Below are 11293 nucleotides of genomic sequence, written 5' to 3'. Positions count from 1 at the left end.
TATTGAAAACGAATCGGATACGTGTCTTAATATTTATTTATTTAATTTTATTTTTTTAAGTTTTGGATACTCTATGGATACGTATCCTTTGCGAATTCGAGCGTATCCGTATCGGATACGTGTCGGACACCGACACGTAAGGGTGTTTCACGAATCCGTGCTTCATAACTTTGAACCATAATATTATTTTTCTTTCTTGTCATTTTATATCTAACTAAATAAAATATTTATTCTCTTCATTTTCTTTCCTTCTTCTCTTATACTAAATTTCATAAAAATTTACTTTATTTATCATATTTTTCTATTCTCACATATTTCTGTCTTCTTATTTTTATGTTTGTGCAACCAAATAAAGCATTAATTAAAATAAATTTATATCCACCATACCTTTAAGGTAAAAAAGTATATGCTTAACTTCATTACAACGTCTTCTTGCAAATAAAAATTATATATTTCTAATAAATTAAGAACAAAACACATACCAAAGTGGTGAATGACTAACAAGATGCATTATTGCCTCAACTGCACTTAGATATGATACATTTGCACCAAAATCTTCATTATGGCATTTCCATCTCACCTACCAATATAAAAACAATTAGCATACACAGTAGTTGTTACTTATTAATTCAACTACTCAAGTCACTTGAGGCCTTGTCATTTATAACTCTAGAGATAATTCACTTTGCTAAATTAGAACATATATGAATATACTTTAGGACATAAAATATAATATTATGTTCGCCCTAAATATAAGCAGTATGGACTTACGAACTGCCCTAAATAAAATTAAAATATATAAATATATATACAGTAGTCAATTAAAATAAATAATACATAATTTGCATATATATATACAAATGTATTTATCATAACAAACAATAATACAACTGAAACAATACACAAATGTATATATGTAATACAAAATATATAGTACATAATTTGCATACAAAATATAAAAGTAACACTACATATACTGATATACATATATATATATATATAATATACAAAATACAAATGTATATATAATAAGAAAATGATATTACTTTCTCACATTTGATATACAAATGCATAAATAATAAATGGAACATGTTTTCTCATATTTGAAAAAAATACATATATTTACATATTTGATGTTCAATACTTTCTCTAATAATTAATGTACGTGTGCCGCTCGTTTTGCCCGTTAGAAATGTCCACATGTTAATTGGGCATATTGGGCAAAAATTTTAAGACGAATGTACATATTTTTCATATTTTGTCCGTCCAATAAATACGAACGGACAGATCCCGTTGACTTTGCTTAAATTACCAATGATAAAACAAAGACAACATTATCCCTTTAATTATTTTTCTTTTATTATCTTCTGTAGTTTGGAATATCTCTGTGTGTGATTCAAATGATTGTAATACAAATACTTGCAATTAAATTAAATACATAGGATAGTGCACATAAAAATATGGGATAATTTTACACAAATGAAAAAAAATAGAGATGAAAACTGCATTTTATAATTATGACATTATATTTAGAAATGACACATGCTAATGTCATGTTAACCTTTTTTTTGGGTATAAACTAGGTATTCTCTCACCCATGTCCAATGAATTACTTCTTTTTGGATGTATGACTCTTTCTCAATAAATGTCACTCACAATGTTAAAAATATTATTATTTGTGCTATTTGATAATTCAGTCGGATTTGATACAACTAGATCAATATCTTCTTGAAAATGTCAAGTTAATGACCAAAGATCTCATTTCTCCATTTGTGTCACATATAAATCAAGTATGTTATTTAATTAAAAAAATTATAAAAAAATAAAAATAAATTATCTCCTCATTCTAAGAGATAACTTATATCCTCCAACCAGTAAAAATATGACACATGTACTATTTTGTTTAGTCATATAAATATTTTTTGTAAAAAATAATTAAATATGACACATGTCATAATTTTAGTAGTTTGAGGAAATAAATTATCTCATTGTATTAAAAGATACTTTATTCTCAACCTAAATTAGTATTTTTCTATCATTTAATCCAATTCTAATAGAGAGGGATATAGAAATATAACTTTTATATTAAGAGGTGTAATTTTACTAGATTCATCTCCCAAGTTAACATTTTCCATATAGAAAATATTTTTCAGACTTTGGATTGGATGAAAAGTTAAGAAATAACATGGTTACACTTCTTTCTATAAGTTGATAATGAAAATGACACATAAAGACTACCCCTAACACACAACCACGTGTCGCAGCAAGGTCCATGAAATTCATATGCGCCCTTAAATCACTCAAAAATATCTACAAGAGTGGGTTTATATTTTAATATCTACTCTTCTCTTTACCGGTCCCCACGTAGCTCCATTTCCACACACCAATATTTTAATATTTTTGATTAAATGAAAGGCACAAATAAAGAAACAGATTACCAAAGAAAAAATAAAAGTGGGTATAGAAATAATATCCACCACTAATAAAGAACCGACCGATGATAACCCAATGAGTATTTTGCTTTAGATTTCTGGCTCAAAATTAGATCTCATTGATGACGTGGAACATGTGGGCCCACAGCTTCTACATAGTCTCAGATATTTTCATAGACAAGAGGATATTTTCGTGAACCGTAGGATTTTGTGGCAGTTAACATTGGTGTCTGATCATACGCCGTAGGATTATGTTCAACCCACTGTTAAACTGAACCTTAAAAATATTCTATTCTTTTATTTACCCTTCAAAATTGAGCCTTTGGGGTAAGATATCATAATATCAAGGTGTGTTTTTGTGCTAATAAGGTTCTGATTTGAACTTTGAAGAAGAGGCAAATTATTGTCTCATAATAGTAGCAACTATTGTTGTGATTGTGTTAGAAATGGGTGATTTAGTGATGAGTGGAGAGAAGTTGAAGTTAGTGGGAGTGGAGGAAGAGAAGATAAAGGAATTGAAGGGGTTGATGAGGTGGGAGAAGTTCTTACCAAAGATGGTGTTAAGGGTTCTGTTGGTTGAAGCTGATGATTCTACTAGGCAGATTATAGCAGCTCTTCTCAGAAAATGCAACTATAAAGGTAATTTCTTTCTATCAAATTGCTTCTTTCTTTCAATTTCATGGTTTCAATGAGAATAAGTGAATTTCTTTGTTATTCGTGTAGTGGAAGGGGTAGGTGGTGATTCAGTTCAGTTTTTAGTTTTTGGCGTTCTGTTTTTTTCCTCTCAACTGATTCAATTTTTAGTTTTTGGCGTCTCTTACAATTTTCATGTTTTCTTCTTCTTTCATCTTTCTAAGGCCTGATCCAGTAAGGTATATATTTGACCAAACGAAGGGGGTGTATAACTATTCCTATTACCTTAAATTTGAGAAACTAACGGCACATATTTTTTTTGTAATATAAATGTATCAGGAACCCCAAATATATTAAGGATTTTTTTATATGATATTAAGGATTAATTAATATATAAAAAGGGTGAGGGGTGAGAAAAATATGTACCTTTTTTTCTCTCTCTGCATTGTTTAATAAATTCATCCCTATGAAGATAAGGAATAAAAAAAAATATTTTCTTACAGGTATGGGATGGGGGATGTGGGTTCAGTTTAAGTCCCAAGGATTGTATGGCACCTTGAAACTTGGTGTCTGGAAATTACAGGCTTAAGCCATAAAGCTGACACAATTTTTTTGGGTCTGTTTTCCATATAATTTTTCATTTATCTACTTTTCTTTTCGTTTGAAGCTTTTGATTTGAGAAAGTTGAGAACTTAAAACTTAGTTACATGCTCTTAGATCTTTAAAATAACTTTGTTCTTCTTCTTTGAGCAGTGGCTGCTGTTCCAGATGGCTTGAAGGCATGGGAAATACTCAAGGGAAGGCCACACAGTATTGATCTAATACTCACAGAAGTGGACCTTCCATCCATATCTGGCTATGCTCTTCTCACGTTAATAATGGAGCATGATATTTGCAAAAATATCCCTGTCATAAGTATGATAATAAATCTTTTATCTGTTTAATTATTGATTTTTCCACTTTATTAATACATTTAAACTAACTTTTATGGATTTCTTTTTATGAATTTCCAGTGATGTCATCACAAGATTCAGTTAGCACGGTATACAAATGCATGTTGAGAGGTGCTGCTGACTATCTTGTTAAGCCCCTTAGAAAAAACGAACTAAGGAATTTGTGGCAACATGTTTGGAGAAGACAATCGGTAGGACTTCTGCTCACTCATTCTGCAGTTCTTTTTCCGTTTTTCTCTTAAATACTCTGATGTTATTAATGGCTAGTTGAATTTCTGATTAATTTTTATTTGTTCTGTCAGTCAACCATTGGCATGAGTAGCCCTCAAGAAGAGAGTACTGCACAGCAGAAAGTTGAAGCCACTGCTGAAAACAATGCTACTAGTAATCGTTCAACTGGTTCTGCTGCTTGCAGCCAGAGAAATAAGGAAATGATGGAGAAAGGAAGTGATGCACATGTAAGTTTTCCAAATCTAGAAGTTATTGATTTCTATATCATTGTTGTTTGTTATGAGAACCTTTCAAGACATTGATTACAAAACGGATACAGTTCAAGTAATTTGGTATGTCATCACCAGAGGCTGTGGATTTTGGATGAATCATTTTATTATCCTTCCGTTTTCCCCCGATTAATTCATTGCCAAATTGAATCTTTCTTTAAGGGGCTAGGATATATCTACATGATAATACATTCAATACAGTCTCCAGTGTTGACCCTTTTGTGTGCTTGTCACTGCTCTGCTTGGAAATTATAGCATATCTTATGTCTTGTGTAAATTTCCTTTCCAACTTATTCACAAGGAACCTTGTTATGGTAGCACACCAAATGCATATTGTTTTCCAGGGCATATTTATCTAGTTCTTTAATTTAGCCTCTTATATAGTTAAAAGAAATTTGCTTTCAGTTTGCGTTGGCTAGATGAAGTTTTCATATAGAGGCTGAATGTTTGCTGTCTCTTGCAGAGCTCTTGTACAAAGCCGGACTTGGAAGCTGAGAGTGACCCTGTCGAAACCATGAGGGAATATTCTCCACTGACATGTGGTGAAGCATATCCAAATGGTACAAATACACAAGAGGTTGAAACGTGCATTCGTTTAGGCCAGACATTGATCAAGCATGATAGTCATGATGGAGGTATATTTCTGTCCTTTACTGCAATAACCATCTGTTCTACTTTACTAGGAAGGGTATCTAAAATTTTAGCAAACTTGTATTTTTCAGGATTAACCATGGATATCTCCAAAAATGGTGAGGCAAGCACAACTAGTGGAAAGGATGGTGATCACGAGCATTTTAGGGGTGCTGACGTTAGTGGTGAGGCTCATGACAATGACTATGCTCAAATTAGCTCTTTTAAGGAAGCTATTGACTTGATTGGAGCATTTCAAACTCGTCCAAACTGCAGTGTCAAAAATTCGGCAGTTGATTGCACGGGTAAATTTGACTTTTCTCCGCAGTTGGATCTTTCTCTAAGAAGATCTCAACCCAGTAACTTTGAGAATGAACTCTCTGAAGAAAGACACACCCTCGTGCATTCTAATGCCTCGGCTTTCAAGCGGTAATTCCTAAATCCCGTCATTATTCTTCTCCTTTCCTTTTCTGAGATTTTAAAACTTTTGAAAGCCACTTATAGTATTCATAAACTAATAGAAATTAGTTGGTTTCTTTTATATAGCTGCCCATCTTTACTCATTAATTTACTACAAATGAATTCTATGGACACAATGCCTTGAAACAAATCAACAGATGTGGAAGTACCATATCTCCACTAAGTTATGAAGTGCTGGATTTTGAGTTTTGTTAAAGTACCTCGTTAAACATATTAAAAACCGGTGAATGTGGTTTGGTGATGATTTTGAGTAATTTAAAAGATTATATAAAATTCCCATAAATATAAAACCAATAGTTCCTGTCCTGATGGATATTTATATGGTTGTCAACTTGTCATTGAAATGAAGCTTCAATGTTTCATGCAGGTATACTAACAGGCCGCTATTGCAAGCCGCACCTGCAATGTTGGTTAACTTCTCTGATCAACAAAGAGAACAAAGAACAAATTGTGAGAAAAGTATGCCCCATATCACTACTGGCTGCAACTCGGATAGTTCCACATCTAGTACGCAAAGATGTATTATGTCTCCAGCTACAACCCAATCAAAAGAATCTGAATTCGCAACTTCACATTCCCAGCAAGCACATTCTCTCCCAATTCCAGTAAAAGGTGTAAGGTTCAATGATATATGTGCAGCCTATGGTTCTGTACTTCCTCCGATGTTTTGTACTCAATCAGGTCCACAATCAATGTCAAGTCCTAGTTCAGTTGTGTTCCTTGAACCAACCTTTCAAGTAAATGCATTTTATCCGTCAAACATTAGAGAAAACAGTTCTGAGAAGCTTTATGAACCTCATGGCCCTAATGGAGACAGCGCCCCAAAACACATGGTGTACACACAGGGACACAGATCAGAATATGCAGAGGATCGAGAATGTATCTCTCCTGCAAATAATCTAAGTGTATCGAGTAGTTTCTGTAATGAAAATGCAAGCCATATAAATCACACCGGTTATCGAAGCAATTGTGGAATTAGCAGCAAATTTGATCAAGTTGCCACTGTGAGGTCAGCTTCAGAGGGCAAGAATGAAGACCTCACAAACAATGGAAGTTCTCATCGACCTACCCTGAGAGAAGCAGCTCTAAACAAGTTTCGCTTGAAGCGGAAGGAGAGATGCTATGAGAAGAAGGTACTTTATTATTACATTAGCCTTTTATTAACATGACCATCATTGTTTCAAAAAAAAAAATTCATCAGATCTAACATTTTGTTATACTCGTTAACAGGTTCGATATGAGAGCAGAAAGAAACTAGCAGAGCAGCGACCGAGAGTGAAAGGACAATTTGTTCGTCAAGCGCAACCTGATCCTCTTTCTATAGAAAAAGTTGGTAACGAATATCAATAGACAAAAGCAAATTTCTGACTCACTTTAGAGGAGAGCACTAGATTGTTAGTATTAGTTACTTCTAACTTGTTTTCCTGAGTCCTTTAACACCAGAACCACTTGATTGTCTATTGCTTTGTAATACCATTTTCCTCATTTCCCTCACCTCCATAGTGATATATAATGTGTACCTAATGTCATATATCATGGTAATTTTATAGAGTTTCATAGAGATCTTACTGCCACATATTTATTTATATATTTGTAAGGATTTATTCACTTACAAGGAGTTACTGATTATGTAGGAGCTTTTTGTACAATACCATGACATTCTGATTTTTAGTAATTAAAAGCAGTTAAGTTTTTCTGTTTTGTTCAAACCTTCTACCTTTTTTCTTCTAAGATTTTTTGTCAATTTTCTGTTTACCTAAACATGATTGCCAGTTGCTCAAGCAAACTTTCTTAAAGAGAGCATTTGAAAGAGCTTCTAAAGTGATTCCTGTCCCACCACCACTACCCAGATTCCCCAAAAAGGAGAATGGAAAAATGAAAAAGAAAAGCAGCATAGATTTTCACCTATTAGGACACCATCCACCTTTTCATCGTTTTGGCAAGTTATTTAGTGCAACAAGGATGAGATAACAAATTATTTACTAAAACTAATATGAAATGTAAAGAATGTGAAGTAAAAGATAATCAGGAGCTTAAAAACAATTTCTTTTCACATGCTAATATCAGAATTTGAATGATCCTATCACATGAAATTTTGAATTGCATAATTGGAAATGAGTACGTTGGGTGTACAATTTTTACATAGTCAATGTATCATCTGCAACTATTGATTTTTACAATGTTAATATACAACCTTATTTCTCATTGAGATTATGGACTTGAAGTGTTCTAGAATTGATGGAAAAACTTCTCATCAGGTTTGTGGATAAAATTTGAGAAGCATTGTAGAAAGAGTACATACTTCAGAGATGGACAAATGCAAGTAGCATTATGCTATGTCTCAATCTGGGGACCCTTATCATTCTGGAAATAATAATGCTAGAAACTGTTGCTTGTACTTACCCTTTTTGTTGCTTGTACTTACCCTTTTTGTTGCTTGTACTTCCCAACAACCATATATTTTAAGCTTTGCTTACTATACTCATATACTTTAACAATTTTGCCTATTTAATTGGTTTCTATGGTACCTCAGTATATAGTGATGCAAAAAACCAACATTATCAAAGATAAAGTTTTACTTGATCTAACAATATAACCATGTTAGAGGTCTGATCTCTACTTTGTGTATAAAAAAATTGTGGTAGTAATAAAACTCTTTAGTGATCTATACACCTCCAAATGAATTAGTGTGATAAACAAAGCAGAGAAGAGGAGAAACCACCAAGTTATGGGGTCAAATTTTCTTTTAGTTGAGGGACTCAATAATAGCTTCAAAAAAGGAACTTTTAATTTGAAACGTCTCTGCTATATATCTACACTCCCAACTAGAAAGGTCTCATATTGATAAATGACCAAAAAATCAAGCAAACAAATGGCCCCCATCACTAAGTATTGATATAATGATATATATGATGAACATATAATGTCAATAACTTTTTTTTGGTACTACCAATGATATTTTCTTTTGGGTTCGTGACTATATATTTTCTTATTTTTTGGTAAATAATTATTTTCTTTTGAGGTTCATGGCTGCCCTCCCAACAAGTGTCGTTCCGAGAAATCGAACTCTTGACCTTTTAGTCTTTCTCATAATCTACTTGGATTTTACACCACTAGATCACCGTCTTTTATTACAACTTAATAACTAATAACCTTCTCAATTGATATTTGGCTAATCAACTGATTAATAGTTTATTAAGACTCTGAAAACTACTCATTAGTAATCAAACTATAGAAGCTAAAGCTGGCCCCTCAACTAGAAAATCATCTAGGAAGTGGGAGCTTTTTCTTAAATAATAAAAAGTGAGGTCTAAAACACATTTACGGCTAAGAAATCATCACACAACAATAATTTCAATCGAGTGTCCAAAAAGCCATTTCACACATTCTAGATGTTCCCTCCTGTATTGTTTTATGAAATAAAATTGCACAATTAAAATTAATAACCTACAACCACACATGTATTGGTAATATCTTAATTTCTTTGAATAAAACAAGCATCACACTATGTGGCTAAGATATCATATCCAATAGGCACAAGAGTTAAGGGCATGCATGCCACTAGGCCATTTGCACCATACCTCTAATCACGAACAAAAGCAAATATAGGCTATGTCTTCTACGACTCTTTTAAAAGCTTTTGCTTTTGCCTTTATTTCCTAATAATAATAATCTAGGACCTGCTGAATTGTGGGTGCAAGATACATACTTAAATGTACTTCCTTTAACATTTTTGCTTATTTTTATTATCCATTACAATTAGACCCACCTTATTATTTGTTAGAAGTAGGTATCCTTTCACATTATTATTTGTATTTTGTACATCTATCTCCAATAATTATGGTAAAATTTTGCTTAACTCGACACATGAATAAAACATCATTTTGATCCATAATATGAAGGTCTATCAATCTAGTTCCTAAGATCATAAAAACATCATTTTCATATATTTTGTCCCACCGATTAGTGCTTATTGTATTAATAAAATTATATTGAATACATGAAGTTATTAAATATCATGAGTAGGTTGTGGATTCAATTCAATTTTCACGTAAAATGTTCGGATAGAGTTTTGTCCTCAATAGATAATTTTCATTCAATTGTTGATTCACGTAACCGACTTCACCTAGTATGATAAAGGCTTAGTTGTTGTTGTAAGCTAATTACACCTAAAAAGAGCATGTTGGATTAGGGACAGTGATTGCCACATATTTGATTCCTAGCATTATGTGGTAGTGTCAATCATCTCAATGTGCAAAAGTTTGAAAGCGACCAAAGTGGCCTAAGGAAAGGGACAATAGCAAATAATAACTGTAAATATCTATTACATTAACACAACCAGGTTATTTTCTAGGCTTCTATAGTTCATATGTGAACTTTTTGCTGTTGTTAGTCTTTGAAGTATGAATGTATTGCGTGCAAATTTGTTTCAGATAAAAAGGCTAAGGTTGTCCCACTAGAACTTTGTTCCGAAATTGCTTGCAAAAGGTTGCACGAAAAGAAAGTAAAAATTGCTTACAAATGGAAGAAAACATTTGGTTGATAAAGTGGTAGAGAATGGTGCAGTGTCAACTTATTCAGATGCACCTAATTACTCATAAACTAAAATAAAAAAGGTCGTTTTATAGGGTCCCAAAACTTTAATTAAGGAACACTTACCTTTTTTCTTTTATTAAAAAAGGTTAAAGGCTTTTCTTTAATGTTTTTCTGAATGTGAGACTAATTATGAGTACTATAAAAATATAGTTAAGCCATGTTCATTTAAAACTCAATTGATGTTCTCCCTATTCAATCATTGTAATTAAAATATTATTATATGCACAATACAGTTTGATACTTTTTTGTGATATTTTCCAGGTTTTGAAGGTAAAGTACCAATATCTTAAAATATAAATCTAAAACGTGCCCAAGTCACATTGTTGTGTAAAAGAAACATTCTCTGAAGAAAACAAGTTGAGTTGTATGCTACAGAAGCCTCATTATTTGCAATTATTCAGCATAGTATACGCTAAATTTCAACATTGTTTACAAGATTTTCACATAAGCTAAAAGGGACTCCGCACATGGATTTATTAACAATCATAATACAGAATACTTGTCACCTATGAGTCTTTCGCTCTAACACAAATGATTATGAATGGTGTAACTCAAAATTATGGGAGATATGACTAATGAGCTTAAGTGAATAGCTACATAAAGTGAATTTGGCACATATCTAAACCCTAAATCTTACCCACAAATTACTCCATTCCAATCATAATTATTTACTATTTTCCTAGAATGCACCGACTCTTAAAACATATATTTGTAGTAGACCATTCTTAACCATATTGTTTTCACATTTTTTATTTCTTCTACTATATTATAAATACTACGAATATAGACGAACAAGTCATTAGTCTAGTAATGTAAGATCTTGTTAGATTCTTAAAAAAATAAAAAAGTCAAGGATTCAATTTCTATAAACTATACTTATTGGAAAAATAATTATACATCTCAAAATGATTAATTTCTTACTCAAAAAATGTGAAAATAATAGTAAAAATACTAAATATTTGTATTAATGCTTCCTAATTATTCACCTTAGGATGTAAACTAGAGCAACCAGCCAAAAGCATGATAAGGCAAAATAATTGTTGCTTTTTGCTCTCTTTATAACCCACCC

The 11293-nt window shown here is 32.2% G+C and overlaps 1 protein-coding gene across 2 annotated transcripts; it reads left to right on the top strand.

The window, feature by feature from the left end:
* LOC109328542 (two-component response regulator-like APRR5) lies at positions 2810–7321 on the top strand. Of its 2 annotated transcripts, none has more exons than XM_019562051.1 (8): positions 2810–3071; positions 3819–3980; positions 4079–4206; positions 4318–4476; positions 4982–5153; positions 5241–5577; positions 5996–6761; positions 6859–7321. In XM_019562051.1, exons 1-8 carry the CDS (start codon positions 2879–2881, stop codon positions 6976–6978), a joined length of 2037 nt encoding a protein of 678 aa, XP_019417596.1. In that variant the 5' UTR covers positions 2810–2878; the 3' UTR covers positions 6979–7321. The 2 variants fall into 2 exon arrangements, with proteins under 2 accessions (XP_019417596.1, XP_019417595.1); XM_019562050.1 differs by having other exon boundaries at positions 4079–4209; positions 4321–4476.

This window comes from Lupinus angustifolius, chromosome LG15 (assembly GCF_001865875.1).
Source record: "Lupinus angustifolius cultivar Tanjil chromosome LG15, LupAngTanjil_v1.0, whole genome shotgun sequence".
NCBI lineage: Eukaryota > Viridiplantae > Streptophyta > Magnoliopsida > Fabales > Fabaceae > Lupinus > Lupinus angustifolius.
Note: the sequence above shows the minus strand (reverse complement) of the source record. Positions and strands in the feature narration are given on the sequence as shown.